This window comes from Cyanistes caeruleus, chromosome Z (assembly GCF_971803275.1).
Source record: "Cyanistes caeruleus chromosome Z, bCyaCae1.hap1.1, whole genome shotgun sequence".
Lineage (NCBI taxonomy): Eukaryota > Metazoa > Chordata > Aves > Passeriformes > Paridae > Cyanistes > Cyanistes caeruleus.
In genome coordinates, this window is record NC_141732.1 from 21,171,875 (window position 1) to 21,195,307 (window position 23,433).

General features: G+C 36.6%; 1 protein-coding gene across 1 annotated transcript in view; it reads left to right on the top strand.

Moving 5' to 3' along the window:
- The first annotated feature begins 1,866 nt into the window (after positions 1-1,866).
- Positions 1,867-23,433, top strand: part of TRPM3 (transient receptor potential cation channel subfamily M member 3) — a 305,059-nt gene continuing 283,492 nt past the window's right edge. The window contains exons 1-2 of the mRNA XM_086867037.1: positions 1,867-1,945; positions 2,991-3,042. Coding sequence (XP_086723163.1) covers positions 1,914-1,945; positions 2,991-3,042 — 84 coding nt within the window. The 5' untranslated portion in view covers positions 1,867-1,913. The remainder of the gene's footprint in view (positions 1,946-2,990; positions 3,043-23,433) is intronic.

Sequence of the window (23,433 nt, forward strand, 5' to 3'; positions counted from 1 at the left end):
ATAATTATTTTTAAAAGATAGAAAACACTTTATGTCATATGAAAAGCAGAAGAACTTAGTTGTGTGAGGGCTACTTATTAGCTTAATTCCTGCTTTCCAGGTTCTAATTTGTGATTATTTTATTTTCAAGGTGAATTTAGGAGGTATCCTTACCTCTGTTCCTCCAGAGAAAGTCAGAGTAAGAAGTGCAGTCATAGAGTAGGGAAGTACAGAGAAGAATTCTGGGTGAGAGCCATACAGTCTGGTCAAGATGCCTAGCACCCAGCTGTAATGGAAAAATGGTTGACATGTTAATGTAGGCATTGAGGCTATTTCAGCACCTGTTTAGCATAGTTCCATAGTTCTATGTTTTTCCTTCTTACTGGTCCACCTGTTAGACTTAGAAATCCATCTGTCTGGTTTTCAAAGGTCTGAAGAATATGAGCTGCCAAGACCAAAATGAAATGGAAAAATGTTCAGTGAAAGACAGGTGCAATTTAAAAAACTTAATCTAATTTGGAGGTCTCCTTAGAATGCCATGACACTGGATGCTGGAATCCTTTATTCTGCTGGAAAATAAATTAGGAGTGATAATTCCGATGTTCAGTTCAATTCAATTCAGTTCAAACTAAGAAGAATAAGTGAAAATACATTATGAATACTTGAGGAATTTTCCCTATAAAGCATATTGGTATAAAAATATAAGCAATAAGTTTTGGAATTAAGTGAGGTAATATAATGGAGACAGCATATTAAAGTACTCATGTGTAAGAGGGAAGTCAAAGATTTACCAAAACAAAGCTGAATGTCACATGAAAGGCTAATTCTGGTTCAGACTGTGGGCTAAAACATGCAGTGAGAGAGGCCTTTTGGGGAGAAAAATAAAAATCACAGCATTTCACCAAGCAGGTCCTTTGACATGCTTCAAATCACAGGCTGTTTTCCTATGCTCAGTGTAGAAGAAGCACAGTATGGTTAAAGGTGTCATCATCATCGTCATCGTCGTCGTCATCTCTTCCATCTCTCTCGTGCAGGAAGAGAACTGTGCAAGGAGACTTGTGCTGAAATCAACTACCACCTCAGACTTCTGCTCTGAAAAATATGACAGTGGGAGGTGATCCTGATGGAGGGGGTTTGGGAATTGGAAAAAAAAAAAGATCAGGCAAACTATGTTGAAAGGGATTAAAAAACAAAAATTGCTAAAATGCCATCCTAAATAATGAGGTTTTAAGAGATTTTTTAAAAAAAAATATTTAAGCACAGGCTAGTGTTTAGAAGAAAGTGACCTTAAGACATTTATTACAGCAAGCTGAAGATCTGAATGTTGCTAGCAATTGCTGTTATAGTTTGGAGGATATCTTGACATCAGCCAATAGCCTCAAGACACTGGGATGTATCATTACAGAAAGACATAATGTATCTTAACGTGGTATCAGAAAAACCTTAGCCTCAGGTCTTTTTTTGTGTCTAATGATCTTTATATTCAGAAGAGCTGACTTCTGAAAACATTTTATTACAATATCATAGGTAGATATAGAGTTTCACAGATTTTAAGAAGTGGCACAGGTGTTATCAATACTGTATAGAGCAAGAGTTTACAACTAGGCTATTGTTATATAGTTGGAAAGCGTCTAATGCACATGTGGGGAAATCCTCCAAAATCTTATTTTTCTGTGCTAGAAAACACAACTCTTTACTCATTGACTGCAAAGAGAGCCAAGGTGATCTGGTGGGATGCAGCTCTTCTTATTGTTAATGTAGCATTCTTACTTCCTTTCTTAATTTAACATAAATTGCTACTTTGTTGCTTTGCTATCTGTCCCTTAGAAGAAAATGTTCCATAGGGCAGCATTAGGGATAAATAAAGTATACTTTCATTCTGCTGCTGATCCCATTGCTATTACTCCTGCTGTTAACAGAAATGGTCACATAGAATGTATGAACTGCTGTGGACATTCACCAAAAGGTAGCCTTGCCTACTGCATTTGCTTTCTTCATAATTTTTAACATTTATGGTTTTGGGGGTTTTGTTTGGGTTCTTTACTGGAAATTCTGTAGTAATCTAGTTTTTAAATAAGTTCTGTAGGTGAATTTTCGAACACTGAAATGTGGCAGTCATAATTATTTATGTGGTGCAACCTTGTTAATGGGAGCACTTAAAACGAATAATTTTTAGTGGTGTATTTTCTTACACATCATCACTATTCCTTCACTCTGTAGTTGTAATTTAGATTTCTGTTAATGTAAGCACTTTGCTATAATCCTTTTGAGTTTTTAGCCACCATGCCTGTTACGTGCAAAATTTATACATTTTAGCAATACTTACTAGCAAAAAGTAAAAGCAAGGAAGTTTTAAACCCATATGTCCTTCATTTTCTTATATCTTTTCAAGTCTTTTCAGATTATTCCTCTCTTTGGGTTAGGGAAATATGTGTTTATTAAACAATAACATTTTTGTGATTGTCATTAAGTTTCTCATTTGACATTCTGTGATGTTCTGGGATGTTATTTGTCACTTTATGCCAGTATTAAGGATATTTCTGCATCTTAATTAAGATCTTTAAAAGATATAGCTCCATTTCTTTCTTATTGTTTGTTGGTGGTTGGGTTTTAGGTTGTTTTGGGGTTTTTTTGGGTTTGGTTGTTTGTTTGTTGAGGTTTTTTTGTGTGTTTGGGTTTTTTTGATTTTTGATTGTTTATTTTGGTCTGGTTTTGGTTTTTAGTTTTACAACTTTATTTGACAGGATAATATTAAAATCTATGTCTTCTGTATTATTAATTTACTTCTTGTTATGGATCTGTTTTTTGCCACAAAAAAAAGGAAAACTGGCAGTGAAACATCTTTTAAGTACAGTAAGTGTAATTACTCTAGAAAAAACCAAAAACTCACAGACATCTACAATATCTGAAACTGTATGTAGGCAGAGGAAATGAGATTTTTAAATAGCCAGCTTTAACCAGCTGCAAATTTTAGCTGTGGTTAATGTTTTCCTGAAAATCTTATCCTACAGGTTTTCCAGTGGTGAACTAGACTCTTCTGAGTCAAGCAGGGGAGAAAAACATGTAAGTTGTACAGAGCCAGGGCTGATTCACTGCTTTTAATGATCCCAGCTGAGCCTCTTACTCATTCCATATCACATTCCTAACCGGACATAAACTTTCCACTCCTAAATGAGCCATATTGACTGTAATTTGTTTATGAGAAAGGGAGCTTGGTAACTTTCCCAAATATGTCTTTTTGTGAGAAGTATATTTGCTTTTAACCATGGCAGCCATTAGTAGTCTTCGGTTTCCTGGAAAGATTGAGGGGTTAATGCCCTTTCCTGATATTCTTTTAAAATAATTTCCTTCTCTTATGCTACCTAGGTGCACAGTCTGAATAATTTTGATGTGAGTCATAGAAACATAGAAGGGTTTGAGTTGGAAGGGACCTCAAATATCATGTCTTTCAAATCCCCACATCATGAGCAGGGATGCAACCCACCGGACCAGGTTGCTCAGAGCCCCATCCAACCTGGCCTTGAACATTTCCAGGGATGGAACTTCTCTGGGCAATCTGTGCCAGTGCCTTACCACCCACACAGTAAAGAATTTCTTTCAAACAGCTAATATAAATCTCTCTTATTTAAATTTAAAATATTCCCCTTCTCCTATCACTATCTGTCTGCATAAGAAAGTAGCTCTCCTTCTTTTATAAGTTTTTAAGTGGTGAACTGAGCTACATCTCACCTTGGCTATAGGACTGACCTTTTCTGCTCCTCTAAAATTGTCAGCTTAGTTCTCACCATCTATATTTTGAAAATTATTCTAGAGATTCCAGGAAACAGAACACAAACACTGAATGGCACAGTTAAAGAACAGTCCTGCAGATGCATGTTCTGGTGAAATGTCAGTTCAGGAAGAAACCCTCACCCCAAAAGCCTATCCCTCTGCAGTTCTCAAAACAAAATCTCTTGTGAAAGGTAACAACCTCTAATGAGGATGACAACATCAAGGTGAAAAAATGCCAGTTCTTTAGGCACATTTTTGTATACACATGAGCTCACCTGTATTCTTTCTGACATGCAACTGGTCTTAAGGATATTAATTTAGGGTAGGTGGATATACTCTGGCCAGAGGGCCATGTGTGACAGTACACTTACTGTACTGTCACTTCTGAAGCGCTACAGCCTGACAAACAGAAGCAGAGGGTTCTATCAGAGCTTAGTGCAGACATTTCTGCTAAGGTGGCAGTATTGCTAACCTCTGTTCTGAAGGCTGCGACATCAAATTATATTACACACTATGTAATATGTGTAATAGATGCCGACAGGTCCTGTGGTATGTGTTCCTGGTGAAGGAGCAGGGCAGGGGTGTTTTCATGTTTGGCTATTACTTTAGTTGCCTGTCAAAACTTTTTGAAAGAGCCCTTGCAAGAAATGGGCTAAACTAACTTCTAAGCTCAGGAAGTTGCAGTGCGACTCCATGAAATGAAGTTGTAACTGTAGTTTTGGTCACCCTAGTACTGCATTTAAAAGGGTTGCCTTAGATGATGGAGAATTTCAAAATATCGTAGCAATTCTGCTGCCTGGAAAGTTAGAGGAAATATAAACAAAATACTGTTTATTCTAGAGTTGTGTATGGAAAAAATGTGGGTGTATTATATAGAGCAAGAGGTTTTCTAATTAGAAATACTCTGGGGATCTGCTGCTGCTTAAAGTCGCATAATTTATTGATGTTTCTGAACAAGTAGACAATACTTCAGACTTGAATTTTGCTACCTCAGTGGGAGTTTTTTGAAAAATAATGAACACAGATACAGTGTTGGCAGAACAGCTGGGCATATTGTGAGATAATTCTTGCAAAAGTATTTCAACAGCGTACTAAATCTCATGAAATGGGAGAAAAACTCATTTGTATAAACAGCTTATGTTGTGATACTGTGTAGATGTAGTGTTACTTGTTAATCTATTTCTGAATTGTTCTATCTGGAAAGCCAGCCCAGCATGGCCAGGGTCTCAGGTCATTGCTATTCAAACCACACTGACACAGGGTTCAGTGACTGGATGTTGCTGATCCTCCCATGGAGCAATCCAGTGGGATTACTACCTGCCTTGCACTGCTTGTGCATAACAGTGTGCAGAGTGGGAGTTTTTATCTGCACCTCAGCATACTTCAGCATTCAGAGCACTACGATTTAAATTTAATGAGTGCCTCCATTCCCCTTAAATGCTGAAGAGAAATGTGTGCAGATAAATTTAATTTTTCTTGTCTAGACATGAATGCTGTAGCCAAGTCACTGTCCCTCAGGGAAGAAATATTGAGGGCTGGTTTGTTTCTTTTTTGTTTGTTTTAACAATAAAGGGTCACAAAGTGGTTTTTATTGTTTTAAGTATTATCATAATTTGATTTTTACATGCTGTCTTCACTGTCTATTTCCAAATCACTCACCCAGTTAGTCAAAATGAGATTTTTGAACTCTATAAAATTCAACAATACCCTGAAGTTCAATATTCATTGGCATTGCTGCATATTCTTTCCCTGTGACATGCAAAGCTAATGTAATCCTCCTACAATATTCAAGAAATTGCCAAATAAGCAAGTCATGAAACAGATCAGTAAGACCTCTTATTAAACCTAAATCCTTCTCAGGGAATAAGGTTCTGCATGGGTGATAGGACGGCTTGATTGTAGCAGAAACAGAATTCCTGAACCACAGGAAATACTGAAATAGTCATTTGTTCTTCAAAATAAGAAAGAAGTATATTTTCTTTTGTTTTCTTTCAAGAATAAATAGTAAAAACTATATTCTTTTAGAAATCATTGTGTTTTAATTTCCAATTTAATAATTGCTCTTATATTTTTCTTCTAATTTTTCAAATTTTTAGTTATTTTATTTTAGTTTGACAGTACATCAGTAAAAGTAAAAATATTTCCACTTTTAAATTTTTTTGGCAGAAAATTGTGCATTAAATAATGCAATACAGAAAAAAAAATAGGTTAAGGAGAGACAAAGGTTGATCTTTAAATTTAAATTCTGTGATTGATTTATAATGCATATTACAACAAAAGAGAAAGATTTTCAAGGTATAAAGGGCCTGGGGTTTCTATAAAAGGGTCATGCTTCACAAAATAGGTAGTTATTCAATTGATGTCTAGGCTTCCCTTTCTGCTGTTTTTGTCTGTTACAAGGCTGTTCATGTTGCTAATATAACATAAGCTTTAATATGCTTAGTATTACATTTTTTTGCTATGCAGATTTATATTTTAGGATTTCTTGGTGTGTTTTTTAAATGAAGCTAAGCTGTAGAACAGCCCTCCCTGAAGCTGCTACGTGCATTCTTAAAATGTCTGCTTCACCATGAAATAATATTGGTGTTGCTCATGGAGCAGTATGAGCTCTCACGGTGTAAGCATTGATTAACTAAGGTTTTTGTACAGAAGGGCATCACAGTGAGAAGTTCGATCCTGGGAAGGATCAGAGAGCCAGAGTGATGATAAATGCTTTGAGTGTAGTGCAGCTGATGCCAGAAGCAAGATGCAGGACATTCTGCTTTTGAGTGTTTCAAGTGTGCTCTGAAGTGCCTCACAAGTGGGTCACTGTTAAAGCATAGTGATTAGAAGTTAAGAGGTGAACGTTTAATTTATCTTCTTTTGATCAATGAAGTGCAATGAAAGAAGTGCAGGATTTTGAGGGGAGGTAGCAGAGATGCAATTTCTGTAAGAAGTTTCAGGATGAGTGTGATGAGGCTTGCAGAACAGTGATAGACATTGACAACAGGACTGGAAGTTCAGCTGTGATCTCCCTGAGTCTGTCCCTTGCCACATTAAGCCTGTATTTAAATATCCCCATAAAATTTCTTTATTTTCTTTGCCCTCTAAAGCCTCCTGTCTATTGCTCCAGCTTCTGCCACTTTATAAAGCTGCTAATGAAATCCATACACTCCATTCCTGAAAAAACGAAAACTGTAGATAAAGAATTTTAGTACTTGCATCCTCTGCTTTCTTGCTTTCCTATTCTATCTTACATGTAAACGCATGACTCTGCAATTGTATCTGAAAGAACTGACAGTGGGGAAGAATGAAAGAGAGAGAGAAATTCTGGTACATGAGTAGAGGTGCATTGAAAATTGGGTAAATTTGTTTTGGTCGTGGTTGGTCATAAGATGCTGTTCACTAGGAATTTGACATGCAGGACCAGAGGGAAGGGATTCCTTTCAAGCCCAAAGAACAACAGTAGCAGAAAAGGCCCCTATGGAAGTTGTGATGATACTTGGTGAAGATTTACCCTTAGAATAACAAAGAGATTTTATTAGAAAAGAACAAAAATATTTTGCAGAATTTCCTTGATGTTTGTTTGTATTGTGTCAGTAATCCAAATTAAGATAAACAGCAGCTAAAATAACCTAATGAAGTCATTGGATGACAAAAATATCTACATTTTCAAATGTCACTGTATTTTTTTTCTGTGTCCTTCTTCAATCTGCTTTAGATATAACATTTAATTTTAGAATTTGTTCTCTAAATATCTTGGGTGAGCCTTTCTATAACAGAGCTCTGGCATGTTTTGTTGTTAGGTGGTCTTGCCCTCTTGAAACATTTAACATTGGTGAGGTATTCATTCTTACTAGCACTTTCTTGAAATAAACCTCTTAAACCAGCTATTTGTACTTGTAGCTCTTTGATTCGTCATGTGTGACACTAAATTCAGCTCTGTGTGTAATCCAATTTAACAGCACCTATAATAGCCTAACACAGTGGCAGATTGGAATAGATACCTTTCCATTACTTTGTTCAGTTCCTGGCCAGAATAATACTCTGGGTAAAATCCAAAACCATAGGTGATTCAAAGCCCTTCATCTTACATGCATTTTTGGTTGAACTGCAGCATGTTTGTAAAGAAAGAGCAACATGATGTGTTTGCAATTACTTGCTATTATAAAGAAAATTATTTTGGTTGAATTTTCCATCTGCTAGAGATGCTGTAGTCTAAATGGTCTAAGAAATTAGGCTCTGTACAGAAAAAAAAATGTTTTTTATTAGATCACAAGGGTGTTCTTTTGTTTGAAGACACAGAGTTCTCTGATAAGATGAAATTCTACATGTGAAGACTTTTTATCTCATTTTTCTCAAGCAGTGTGAAGAAAATCCACTTGAGTGAAGATAACATCTCTTCTGTATCCTTCCTTAGTTTTTCATTAGTTTGTGTTCCTTTCATTTGCCAATCTGTTTTGATCTATAGGTAATACACACACTGTTCACTTAGAGATAATTATTTAGAAAATTCAGAATCCATGTATTTAAACATCAATAACTGATTTTTTAGCAAAAGACAAAATGACAATATTCTGGGGGCAGGTTGTAGGGGGGGGTAGTGCAGATTGTCAATCTGCATTGATTGTCAGTCATTGTAACAATACCGCATGCTGAATGTCTTCTCTAAAAATATACATAAAAATGTAGCTACTTATACATGTCTGATATTAACAAACAAATGAACAGAGAACTGGTCAGAAGAGCTACAGTCCAAAGCATTTATTTGTTTGATTTTATTTGATTAAACGTCTCTGGCTAAAGGGTCATTTCAATGTGTTACTGAGTTGATAGCTTAGGAATATCACAATTTTAAGTCTAATTTAGTAATAAAATACTGTTTAATAGGTGCAGCCATAACTTGTTCAGACACATTTGCAAAGCAAAAGGTAGTGAATTGACATTTGAGATACATTTGATTCATCTGATGCTTGTCATTTAGTGAAGAATAATGTCCCTGGTGAATATTCAGTTTCACTTCCCAGTGGCTGTTTCTCAGCTAGGCAGTCAGATTGTCTCATACAGTGTTAGTCATGGGAATTCAGTGAGGGTAGATAACACTGTTGCAGCACTGACAGTAATCCACCTTAATTTCAGTGTTCAGAGAGAAAATACCACTACATCAGAGCTGTTGGTAAACAGGGATAACAATAGATTCACATCTAATTATGCACTGAAAACTCAAAGCATCTGACAAACTATGTTTAGCATCAGAACCATACTATAATCTCCCCAAAAAAGGGTGGAAGATAATGTTTAAACCCCCAAATCCAATATCATCTTCTGTTCATAAATAAAAGATGTCAGAATAATAATATCAGTAAATTCTGAATTCTAGCACCATTGGGGAATGATAGTAAATTGGCTTATATTCTGAAAAATTGCATGCAAAGCTGCTTATTTACTGACTCAGAATTTACAGTGTTCCCTTCTCTGGGGATTCCAGCTTGCTCCCTCCAGATCAGGAGACGTTTCTTGTGGTACCAGTGTGGAGGAGCAAAGTAAGAAAACTTCCCAGGGATTAGGGTATTCTTACAGGACTACAAACACTACAAGGTGTTTTATTAACTCTTCAAAATATCACTGATAATCTTCATTAGGAAATTATAACAAAAGCCTGTGTTTACCCTTGGTAAATCTTGCATAATCCCCAATGTAGTGTGCATGTTGCAAAACATGGAAGTATCAGTGAATGTTTCCTGATGTCTAATTCCAATATATCTCCACGGAAAAAAGAGTTGGACACCCTCAGGCCTATAAGTTAGCAACTGAGCAGAACAGAGAAGCAGAGAAAGGTTTAGAGGAGACAAGAAAATCAGATGGTATGGATAAGGATTCATTATGGATGGGTGAATGTGTTAAATCATTTCAGCTGTGGACAGACTTCAATGCCATCTGAGACCAAAGTTAATAGTTTTCCCTCTAAATAAAAAATGTGGAAGTACATTTACTTCTAGCTCCAGCAGATGAAATCACTGAAGATGGGTTGATACTGAACTGCTTGCAGTAATATTTTCTTTCTTTCTTTCTAACACAGTATGTTATTTAGCTTTAAAGATTATTTTCCACTGCAGAAAAAAAAACAACTCCTGCATTATTAGTCTTCATGCTTTAAAAACTAATGCATCAGGTTCTGTTTATAGCTGAGCATTATGGAATTTTTTAATGTTATTTGTATTAGAATTTCTTCACTGTATGCTGTCACCATAAAGATATGCAGATCTGTGTTTTGAGAAAATGGGGGACATGGTACTCCAGAAACTCCACTTCTTCATACATAGACCAGAGGGGAAAAATTAATTCCCCTTCTTAATGGAATGATGAAAGACCTTTTAAAAGTTGTACAAAATGTACCATTCTCATCCTGCATTGAAATCTGTTTAAAATGTAAACTACTTGTCATTTAGGAATTTTTTTCCTAAATGTTTTTAGAATTTGGATTTTTTGAGAAGAATAGTGCCAAATATAAAATATGAACTAGTAAAATAATTTCTCCTCCACACATAACTGAAATATTTTCAACAAACAATTTTCCATGAAGCTTAAAAATAACCAATCCCCTGCCCAAGGGAAAAAACCCAAGGAAAAAAAAAGCCCAAGCAAATTTATGTAGGATTCCCAGTTCGCATAATTAGTATTTAGACCTAAGAGATTACACAGCTATCTAAAGAAGTAAACTGTATTCCCCACTGCCATTTGCTGCCAACCACCTACTACACCTAAATAACATATACAAGCTCTGTATCTTGGTTTGTTGTATGTTACATGTTTTCATTTTGAAATTGTACTATAATTCTGTGGAGCCTACTTACATCACTGCCTCACTTACCCTTCTTCTTACCTTTGTACAATGGGCTGTCCAATACTTTTTGTTTATCTGGTAGTGGTGATGAAATGCTGGGGTTTGAGCTTTGTTTTCAGTGGGGAATATAGAGAGCAGTGCCTTCTTTCCAGCTAACTTCACATAAGAAAACACACAATAATTTGAGCATTAAGTCCTGTAACTTCATAAATACAGAGCAAAGTGTGCAGAGGGAGTGGAAAGTATAGCTGCAAAGAACTCTTGAGATGATCATCAGAGAGCTTTATGTGCCTTTTACTTACTACTTTGTCATACATAGTAATAAGTACTACCTACATCTTTCACTGAAAAGAGTTTAGAAACCACATTATAATGATTTTCCGAACAGACAGAAAAATGTCATTTCTAGATGTAATGAAACAGAAATGTTCACAGATGTAGAAGTAAACTCATTTTGAATTACTGTATCAGTATTCATCTTTCATTTTTTCCTCTTGTTAATTCAGATTCAATTTATAAGAGAAGCCAGAGAGGAAGACATCTTTAAAAATCTAATTATCAGTATGGCATCTATTGTAGAAATGACAGTCTTGTCGTATTATTAAAAAGCAATCTATGTATAATGTTCAAGTATAAGCAGCTTATTGTAAAACACATAAAGGAAAAACACAAACAGCCAAATATACTTGTCCTTAAAAACAGAGGCATGGATTTCTCTAGGTTGCTGTTACTATTATTCCAGGCTCCATTGTCTTCCAGACATTAGTTTGGTTTTCTGACTTGCTGTACCACACTCTTCCCTAACCTCTGGGGAATGCATGTGATGCTTGAGGTGTGTTGGAGCTGCCTTGCTGAGGCTGGCAGAGAGTTGTGGAGTTCAAAGCTGGCAAAATGCTGCAAGGTGCCCTGAGGAAAAGCACTTGTGCACAAATTCCCATCATATTTCGATCCCACCACTCCGATGCAGACAGTGTCCAATGCAGGAGAATTGCACTCTGGCATTTTTGTTGTGCTTATGTGGGACACATGCACCTAAATAATATGGTAGCCCTAATGTTTGCCTACTGTACCATTAAAATCTGAAACATTGACTTGTACTTAGTGGTTAAGCACAGTCTTGGCAAAACACTGAGCGTCTTGCCAGGATGGCTGATAAAACCTTTCAGTTTCAGCCTTCTGTTCACTGGTGTCAACTTGTAAATTTTTCATTGCATAAAGAGATCTCTTTTTCCTTTATGTAGAACTTCATCCACAGAATGTGTGGGCAGTGCAATGTTCCCTAACTTCACAAGTTAATATTTGGGTTCTAGTTTGAGCCAGTATCGGTGATGTGTCACTAATTAAAGTGAAAAGTTAAACTTCTCAAAGACTGTAAAGAAAAATCATGATCAGGCTTATTTCTCTTACATAACCTGCACATGTCTAGTGAATGTTCTTACTCCTTTCAGGAATATGCCTTCCCACATGTTATCTGGGAACAAAGGCAGCAGTAAGGTACTTTGCACTGATTGTATTTTAAACAATAAAATTAATGAGGTCCTACCTTTCTGTGGGGGTAAAAACCAGAAGTTATTACAGTGGGACTCTTGCTTTTGTGTCAGCTTCTGCTTTTCACTAAGGAATTAACAAGTGATTAATGTCTATCTTGATGATTTTTTTTTCTTCAGAAAATAAAATAACCCTTTTTATAACAGATTTTGTGCCAAAAAATTATCTTCTATCCATCCTTTTAATCATCCATATATTCTAAAAAACTCATGGGAAATTTTTGTAATTAGGGCACAAATACTTTTTCACAGGACTCAGCAGCTGAAAGACCCTAAGTAAATACCTGGCTATACCCTGAGATCTGAATTCTCTTGTTTATGGATATTTGCAGTAAGTTTTTACATGTATTTTGCTTTTCACAGTAGCTTGGGTGTTTCAAGAGCCAGAAGAGTGACACTGTTTGAGTCAGCCATGGAAATATATCTCCAATGAAAAGAACGTTAAACATATTAATTATTAAATGCTTTCAGCTAGATTCTTCTTAAAAAATTTAAAGGAAATGTAGGCCGTCTAGACCTGACAAAATAAGAAATGGCCTTCAAACAAAATGCTAGCTGAACTAGAAACAGACTAGAAATAGAAAGAAAATTTTCCTTATAGGGAGGAAGTTCAGAGGAGAGTGTTGCTTTCTTCACACCTCTCTGGAACAAGTTGTATTTCTGTATAGCTGCAGATAATCTGTATGGACAAAGTCTACATAGATGTCTGTCAAAGACATCTGTTAGACAAATGAAGTAAACCATTCTTTTAGAATAAAACATTTTTTTTTAATTATCTTTGGAAATTCTCCTGAACACCTTTATCATTAAAACTGAGGTCATAAAAATCATGTGGTTTTCCCTTCTGTGTTTTCTGTACATTTCCTTGTCTGTATTATTAAATACACTGTTGGCTGTCTAAGCCCCAGTGATCAAGCCCCAGAAAGACAAGAGGAGTACTCTGAAATTTCAGTTCCACTTTAGTGTTCCTAAAATACTTTGCTCCCTTCAATTTAGGCACCTGTCCTGGTTCCACACCAGCCAGCCCCTCACTCAGTCTTCCTGAGTGGGACATGGAAGACAATCAGAAGTGTGAAAGTGGGAAAACTCGTGGCTTGAGATAAAAGGCAGTTTAATAGGCAAAACCAAAGCTGTGCATGCAAGCAAAGCAAAATCGGGAATTCATTCACCATTTTCCATGGGCAGACAGGTGTTCAGCCATCCCTAGGAAAGCAGGGCTCCATCATGGATAGCAGAGGCTTGGGAGGACAAATTCCAACTCTGCAAACACCCCTCATACTTCCCCCAGCCTTATGCACTGAGCATGATGCCATATGGTCTGGAATATCTCCGTGGTCAGTGTGGGTCAGCTGTTCCAGCTGTGCCCCCTCCAAACTTCTCACACTCAGCACAGCCAGCCCTCTCACTAGTGTGGAGGTGAAGGGCATAAAAGGCCTTGGCTCTGTGGAAGCACTGTTCAGCTGTAACTAAAACATCCTTCTATTATCAATACTGTTTCCAGCACAAATCCCAAACACAGATCCATATGTTAGCTGCTCTGGGGAAGATTAATTGGATCCCAGCTACAATCAGCATGGCACCACAAAAAAAACCCCAAACTAACCAAACAAAAAAAACCCCAAAAAAGTACAGTAGACTCTATACAGAATTCTGTTGCATTAAAATGCAAATATATTTTTTGTTAATAAGCACAAATAAAAATAGAAAAAGGGATGAGCCTACTAGCATTTCTTTATGCTTCATTTTTGTGTGATGTGCCAGAAGCAGGCTAGGCTTTTAACAAAGAATAAGAAAAAAATCTTATTACATGTTTCAGGTGGCAAGCACAAAGGAAATGATGGAGTGGTGAGGCATACATACAGCTCGCTGCTTTCCCTTTTTCAAGAAATTATTTTGATCCACTTACTTTGACAACTCTTATTGAGAGCAAGACTATAAATGCACAAAAGAGAGATAGAGTGGCTTTCTAATTACAAATTTAGAGCTGAAACATGATACACTATGGATTCAAGATAATGTAGATCCTAAGCAGTAGATACCCAGTAATATGATTTTCTCAAATTCAATTTCTCTTGTACACATTTTCACTGTCTGACACCTTTCAGATGTCAGTCTATTATAATCTACTTTGTTTGTCTCTTACCTGTACTGTATTTATGTTCTTCACATTCCTGGGTATTGTTTGGTAAACAAGAATATTTTTCTAGAAAAATAATGCATGTGATTAGAATACAAAGAAGCTTTTCTCATTCTTGCATATGAAAATGCTGATTAATACTTTATAAGTCATATCCAGTGTCTGCTGGTCCCTCCAATGGGTTGGAAAATCCTGCCACTTACTGCTCCTCAACTCTCATGGTCCTGTGTTTGAGAGCTGAGGATTCTAATGGGAGAAATCCAGTTTAGCAAGGCTGCAGATACAGTGTCCAACTGTGCCTTCAAGCACCAAAGGGAACAGTTTCTGTGGATTTCTTATGGAGGTGTTAACTGCCATAGAATCTGTATACCATTTTTTTCTGTTTTAAAAACCCAGCCTAGACAATTAAGACTATGCTCTCTTTTCAAAAGCATTAGCACACTTTCCAGCAGCTTTCATTAATTTTATTTGCATGCCTATTTGCAACATTTGCTATGGGGAAAATTCAGTCTTTTATATGAGTGTACAGAATGTTGAAAATACTATTATTGGACAGTGAAATGTTTAAAGCTGTCAAGTGTTTCTTCAGTCCATAATCCTGATTAGCAAGACTCAGTGAAACATGATTGGCACGCATGCATGTTTCAAAAAATAAAACTTCCTAATGGCATTTGTTTCGTTTTAATAGATATAAAGCATATATACACATACCATATATCTCAAAATAATTACAGAGACAGTAAGCTCTCTCTGAATCTTTCTAATTGTTGCCCTTGTGAAACTTCTATGGCATATATATAATAAGTTTCTTCCATCACGGAAGGCTATATTTGTATGAATGAAACTAGCTTTGTGTTAGTGCAACTCCAATGTTTCTGTAATAAATACCAATCTAATAGAAACAGTGAATTGGGAGTGTCTGGATGATGTTACTCACATGGTTTGGATTTAAGTAGTCCTATGAGTAATGGACACTTTTACTTAACAAATCATACGAGCACCTTCTGACTTAAGGTGTTCTATGGTTCTGTAATTATCTGTGAAAACAGCAATGTGAGGTAGAATAATTCAAGAGAACATTTTTCTTGGTTCACTCATGTTTTTTATAGACCAAAACTAACTAACTGCTGTGTCTCTCTTTGGCTTCACCCTGTCCGTGATGGCCTAGGAGGAAGGAGATGAAGAGCAGCTGTAGAATAGTGTGCCAGTTTGGGGTTGTCCTGTGGCATCCCTTTCTCTCAGGGGTGTATAATATATTTATTGTCGTGTAGCTAGTGCAATTTGTGCACACCTACAAACACACTCAAGTAAATACCATCAACATTGGACTGTACACCATTAAGTCTTTACAGAAAGAAAACTGTCTTGCTAAAGTAGCTTGCTTGTTACCTTACCATAGGTCAGGTAATAAATAACCTGGAGACTTAAGGTTTCAAGTCCTTAAATACAGGCTTACAAGGCATCCTCAAGTGCATTGCTTATCTGAGCATTAATGCAACTTCAGAACATTTTGATGGCCAATGGTAGAGGTACTCAGGAAGGCAAAATACTCCATAAACTAAAGGAGCCTCTTATTGCACAGGAAGAGACACAGTGAGCCAAAAGTTCCAATATGTTTTGGTGAAGTATGTTCCTGTTTTCAAGGAAAAGAGTGCTTTGTATGGTTCATTGCCAGCAGCTGTCCTCATGAAATGGGAAAGAAATACAAAGGTTCCTGCAATCTGGATGTCTCATGGTAATATGCCGTGGAGAAGGAAGCAGTCTCCTAAGCAGTGATGTATAAAGCACAGTCTTAAATCCACCCAGGTAGCACCAGGACACTTCTGCATCCTTCTTCTATATAAGAAGTGTTCACATTTTCTTCACTGTTTAAATTTCTCAGTGATGCAGTCTGAATTGCATTCCCTGATCTGAAGAGGCTATAAAAGCCACAGCTTTACTATTAAGATTGGATGTGAATATTTACATGTTAGTGGGTGTCTTTCAGAATCTTCCATACAAATTCTAATTTACATTCTGTTAATAATGACAGATTTTGCAGTATGTTTATTTTTAACAAATCAGTTGTATTATAATTTTTTAGGTGTTTGACCAAGGAGAGTGAGGCCTTTCACATAGAAATGGTGTTATGTTGTTGGACACAGTGTCTGTAAATCATAACTCCTAAAAGAAATGGGGTATAGGGTACAAACATTAGAAACTTAATTATTATCCTGTTCATTCATTAAAATTAGTTGCTGAAGGGGATCTGGGAAAACTGAAAATTTGTTTTCCTTCCAAACTGCAACTATAGAGGAATATATAATTACAGATGTTCTTGTGTTCCTCCTCCTAAGTATTTTCTAATGCCTACTGAAATTGAAGGGAGTAATCATCCAGCTTCAATAAGCTTTAGTGTTAGCCTTTGGTTATGATCTTTTTGTAGTTGTTCTGAAACCATGTAATCAGCAGTAGGATGAAGGCTAGTTGCTGTAAACTCTTCTTGATTGTACTTAAAGAAAGAAAGAATTTTCTTCTGAAAAATTTCTTTTTCCTTAAAATCTCATAATTATTATTTCTGCAGTGTTTTATTTAGATTCCAGGTTTGGTTGAAAATATTCTTTTAAAATGTTTTTGATGCTGGAAGTTAATAGACATATGCTGCACAATATTTAGTGTAAAGACATACCTCTGTATACATATAAAAAGCAAATAATAATTTGCTTTTCTTTGCAGATTCTTCCCATTTTTTACAAAGTCAAGGCTTTTCTAAGCTTTTCATTGAGACTTACTAAACATCACAGTAAGGGTTTTTAAGTGCCTCCACATAACTGATCCCTGACCCTCTGGGATTGCCTAAGGATTTTCAGGAATCTGTTCTGAAGGGTGCTGCTGATACAGAAAGGCTGCAGACTGGGTAATGCTTACAGAACAGAAGCCACCTTCAGGCTTGCTAAGAACTTGGGCACCATTTCAAGTCTAGGAAGCTGTAAATGTAAGGTTTCTAGGGCAGCATCATCTCTCACCATTCTAAGTGTATTTTACTATTACCCTCTTCCATAGGCACTGCCTTTAGCAGATATAGGATACTTTGGTCTGACTCTCTTTCTGTTCTTATGCTCTTCACATGTGTGTGCACATCGACATGGTGCCCACGCAGTCTGTAACGCCCGTCTGTGATTTCATAGAAAATTCCCACTTTTCAGTTGTCATCCTTAAAATTTGACATTTTCTCTATCACAGTAATCTCAGAGTGCTGTAGAGGTTGTAGAGTATGTGTTCACAATGGTGTTACTCAAAGATGCCTGCTCAAGATACAGAGTTGGAAAACAGTGCACAGTCAAGCTGATTATTCAGCACAAACATATAATTTTGATAATTTAAATAGCTTCTGTCAGTAAACATAGTGCAACATTAATTAATTTGGCAGTTTGTCTTAGATATATGGTAGCCAATTGGAGTTATGAGAAAAAGAAGTTATTTCAGAAATTCTGGGGGACAAAATAAAAAACACAAACCACTTCTCCTTAAAGTCTTTAAGCATGTTATCTTATTTATTTATTTATTTTATTTACTTACTTACTTAATTTCTTACTTACTTATACTCTCTGCAAGGGCTTCTCAAATTCTCTTTCTGCTGCCTTGTGTTTTTGACCTGACAGAGTTTATAATCCTTCCTATTACCCTTCCTCAAACATGAGCTGTCTTTTTAAAGATGCCCTCTTATTTCTTACATCGTCTTTTATTCCTTAGTGCCATGCAGACTTTTCTCAGCTTTACCCTAATGATTTTTTTTGCTTTTTTTTTCTCCTCATAGAGGAAACTGAATCAAAGTATACTTTTGCCACCCTTTGAAAGCTTTTCACTATTTTTATTTTGAATAATGTCTTGTGTGCTACTGAGGATAGCTTTATGTCTCTGAGGTTTCTTATATCATTGCGCTCTTCAGCCTTAGACTTTGTTTTCATAAGGACTGAATCTAATTGGAGGTAGACCCACTCATCTTCTGTTATCACATTTCTTGACCTCCTAAACACACTGATCTCCATAAAGGAAGTCACAATCACATTTCCAATCTTGGTAAGATAAAAATAAGATTGTAGATATATAAAAAAATAAATTAATTTGCTTAATTTTACAGAGAAAGAATTAATGTTACAACAATAATTTATCTCACTCCTAGTAATTTAAATTCTTAATCTTAAAAATATTACATTCCAAGAGACAATTTCATCTATTTAGATACCATCATTCCACTAAGCTAAATAATTGTATTTGGGGAAATGTAAGTGGAATCAGAATTCTCCTTCTAGCACATTCCTAGGTTCCTTATTCATGAAACATTAAAGACGTGTTACTGCTGGTTCTGTGATTTTTCCTGAACAGCAGGCTGACACTGGAGTCTGACTTTGCTCCATGTGCTCAGCAGTACAGGAAAGCTAACTCATCCATGGATGCTGATTTACCAACCTGTGCGCTGCTACTGGTGATCCCTGCTCGTTAATGCAAGACTCATACTCATCCATGAATTTCTCAGCCATTAAATCCTCACTTGTAGAATGCAATCCAGAGCTAAAACAGAGGGTTGAATCAAGGGTGCAGGATTATAGTGGGTGAAGGCATCTTGTAAGCAGGCACAGAGTGCTCACACAGATCCTTGAGACTATATACTCTGTACTCTCTGTCACGCTGGCTGTACTGGCACAGGGAATGGTGTGGGAATGTCATCTGCTGGTTAGAGGTACAGTTTATGCACTAGGACCAGTCTGTAACTCCCAAGAAGCTGCAGAGGCCAAAGATAATCCCATAACTGATTAGTTCCTAGATAGCTCTTTCAGAATGAATACCTTTTGCTTCTTTGAAGACATTAAATATATATGTATATACAACATATATAAGGTAAACCATAACTTTTTACAAAGCACCCTCAATGACTATTTGAAAATTACAATTTGAAGAAGCTCTACAATTATGAGAAGATGGCTAGGGCTCTGATGTGAATAAAATCATTAATATTATTTTTCACCACATTTTATTAAACTCGTGCTTAATTTTAATGGTAAGATTACAGGCTTACACTTAGATTTATTTATCCTCATTCCGTTCCTCAAAAAAGTCAGAGCACATATAATCCTCCAGGTCTTTATTACCTGATTGCTATTTAATAAACTACAGAAGTCTCTGATATTGACACCTATGAAAGCTCTTAGGATGGCTGCAATGATCCTTATTTAATCGAGGTCTTCCAGGAAAAGATTTGTGGACCTTGTGCATGAGGCATAAATAGAAGTTCTACTGTGTGGTTACTTGTACATTTCACAGCAATCTCTAGTGTCTCTACTGTCACCATTCCTGTCCTGAGTAAATCTTCACATGCTGTTTACCTTCCATTATAAGGATTATGGAAAATAATTTATTTAGTGGATTAATTTCCTTTTCCTATCTGTGGCATGCAGTTGGTATGTGGAGCAGTCATTCATATCCTATGTACAAGTCCACATTTAAAGAAAGAGGACATTAAATGATTAGGGCATTTAAAAATTTAAATTTTAAATTGCTGAACTTTGTTAATTTTCAGGCTGAAAAGCTTGTATGAATATAAATTTACAGTCAGTAAAGTGCCGCTGTCAAAAATTTGACATTTTTGTTTTTCTAAACACACCCTTTAAATACCTAAAGTTGCTGAAATCCAAACCAAACCAGCCAAAATCAAAAATGTTCCTATGCAAAACACTTCAAGAGTTTAAATGGACTTTGTGTAAAGTCTATAAGTTGCAAAACATGGGTTTAGTTTGCAAAATAAGAACAACAAGGCCTTCATTTATGTGGATGCACCTGATTCTATCTCGTCGTAGAGCTTGTGGTCCTGCAATGGCAAGAGGCAGGAGGCAGGAAGCAAACTACTCCAGGACTCAGATTCTATTTCTGTGAGTGCATGTTTACCTTCAAGTACTCCTCTACGGATTCTGAAGGTGTGAAAACACTTGGTTCCCCTCTGTAAAACCTGTCAGCTTCATCTATAGGAACAGATTTGTTCTTTAACACCGGACCTTATCACTTAGAGTTTCCTTCAACTTGAGTGGAAAAGTCATGTTCATAGGCATTGGTCCTCAGGAGAGACACAAAACACATTGATATGTGCTGGAGAGGCAACACATAAAGCAGGAGTGATCCAGGAGGTTTCTGGAGTGATCTGATGACAACTTGATGACAGAATTAAGCAAAGATAGCATGAATGAACAAGTTGTTTCTGACAAAGACACAAAAAAAGAAGTTCATAAGATGTAAAAGTAGGGCTAGGTGGTCCAGGAGAAATTCAGAGATGCACTCTGAGCATATAAGGATAGAGTTAGGAAAGAAGAAGTCCATTTGGAGTAGAATCCAGTGAAGAAATTGAAAGGTAACAAGACTTTCATGGATATATCTTCAAAAATGAAGAAGAGAAAAAGTATGGGCCCACTAGTAAACAGGGCAGAGAACCTGATGACAGAGGAGCTGGGAAAAATTTGCTGTTTTCCTTGTTTTGGTTTTCACTGGTATATCTTGCCATAAGGAATCCATGGCCACAGAGACAAGTGGGGGAGTCCAGAAAAGTCCAGAAGAACTACCCTAGCAGATGGGGATCAAGTTAGGAGGCATTTAAACATATTGGACACACACAAGTTCATGGACACTCATAGGATGCACGTGCAAGGGCAGAGAGAGCTGTCTGATAGCATGGTGAGAATTACCTGTATGGAGCCCTGGGTAACCTGCTGGTCCTGCTCTGTGCCTGTATATTCAGTGCACTCAATCACTGCTTAGTTACACAGCAAGTGAGCATTTTAGAGAAGGAATGTTTATCAAAAAAATCATGACAGAAATTATTCCATGAGGAACCTTAATGATCATTTAGTTCCCATGGGCAGTGATACTGTTCACTAGACCAGGTTACTTAGAGCCCATCCAATCTGGCCTTGAACATTTTCAGGCATGGGACGTTCACAATTTCTCTGTGCAACCTGCTTTAGAGTTTCACCACTCCTTTAGTAAAGAATTTGCTCATAATATCTCATCTAAATCTACCTTAATTCAGTTTAAAACCATCTGCTCTTGTCCTATCACAACATGCAAGGCAACATGTAAAAAGATCCAAGAGCAGGACGTGGCCCTTTCTCTCTCTTGCTTTTAAGCTGCTGGGAGGGTTATCAGCTGGAAAGGACTCTGAGCTCCCTCTTCTCGAGGGTTTTGACAGAGCTTGGCCGTGGTGTCTCCCCTCTGCCCTCCTTTTAGACCCCATAGATTGTGTTGTGTCCGGGAGGTCGGGAATGCTGACTGCGTTCCAGCCCGGAGTAGCGACTGTATTTTCCCCCGTAATTTTCAAATCCCCTGTCATTTTCCCACATTATTGTCTGAAAAAGGTTTTCTTCCTTTAATTTGAGTTGATTAGTGGTAACTAAGCAACTATTTCAAGTAGAGCCAGATGTAACTTCACTAAGTCACATTGATGAACAGGGAAAAGCAGCACCAAAGCAGAAAACTGGGTTCTGAGATTTGTACTAATAGCACTTAATTCTATTTTACATTTCATTGTGACCAGCTCTTATCATGTGGCATTGTTCAAGGTGCTCTGTAAAAAATGTTAGACAGGGACAATATTTGAAAGTGGTCTTTGAAAAGTTGTAATTTTCAAGGTAATTTTTCCTTATCATTGAAACAGTGCAAAGGAAAATCTCTTCATTTGCAGTGTAGAGTACAACTATAGACAAGAGATAGCTGTAACTTCTTTGTATTTTGATATTGGTGCAAAACACTGATTTTACAGTTCTTAATGCATAATTGCGTGATACTCTTTAATCAACACCAGAGGAAACATATCAAATAAGCTTGCTTGATAATTTCAATTAACGCATTTAAATTTCACAGAATTTTTTGTAGCATCTCACTTGCATGGCAAGACATCTGCTCTTGCTTTTAGCTCTCATAAGTATTTATACATGATGGCCCTTGAGCCATTGCTGTCTGCCTAAAAACCTTATACATTAATCTTGCTGGTTGATGGGCATATGTTAGATAATATATGTAATGGGTCACAAGTTAATTTCCATGGCAAACTACTGGCTATCAGAGGAATAGATTGTTTAATCAGTTGTGATAAACCTACCATTGGGAATATGAAGAATGGAAGTTGAATTACAGTGTTCTAAAACTGCCAAACATATAGCAATGTGTAACATTTTTACCACCATAAAATGTTCAAATATGGCCTTTGTGATGCCTTTTTTTTTTTTTTTTTTTTTTTTTTTAAACAGGCTTTTCAGAAAGGATGAACTTTTCTTTGTATGCACAGATGTCTGCTTCAGTCATGGTGGGGCAGTACTGGACATTAGACTTGAGATCATCTTGTACATATATAAAGTAGCTGCATTCCCAGGATTTCTAGTTAAAATATAATGTCATTCGCTCATAAATCAATCACTCATACACCTTGTATCATGAGATATGTACTTATTTGCACATTATTGGAACAAAATATCAGAACATATTATTCATGCTGGTGGTTCTTGATTAAAGCCTTTCATTTTTACTGCACATTTTCTTCTTTTCATGGAGAGCTGAAAGTGACTGAAGGCAGACTTTCTATAGTATTTTTATAGTATTAGTTAGTTTTGAAGGTTTTGGTTGGTATAAACGACATTTCATTACATAAAACAAAATACTACATTGTAGAGAACAATGTTCTGTTATATGAAAGAGAAATAATATGAGTGAAAGGTTTATATGTTTATAATGATATTTTGTTATGAAATCCTTCCCATGAAAGTATTATCTTTGACTACTAAGGCTCTGGTAGTATTTCTAACTTGCATGAATTGTGCCCAGAAATATTGATACAAGTGACTAAAACTAAATTTGGCTTATGCAGAAAATTAGCCCTCAAGTTTTCCTAATACAGTTAAGAAAAAAGGACAAAAGTTCTGCCCCTCAGGACTATTATGTTGCACATGTAGGCCATTGTTCCAGGCAAAAAAATTGAGTCATGGAGTAATTATTTCCCATCTATTAGGAAATCAGGGAGGAGGCAAAAGGCCGGAGAAGACCACAACTGACCAGCTGGGGATACACGCAGGGTAAACATCCCTCTCACCTGCTGGGTCACCTTCAGGAACATATGCTGCAAAACTTGTGCCATCCCCGTATGAGCTTAATTTCTGTTA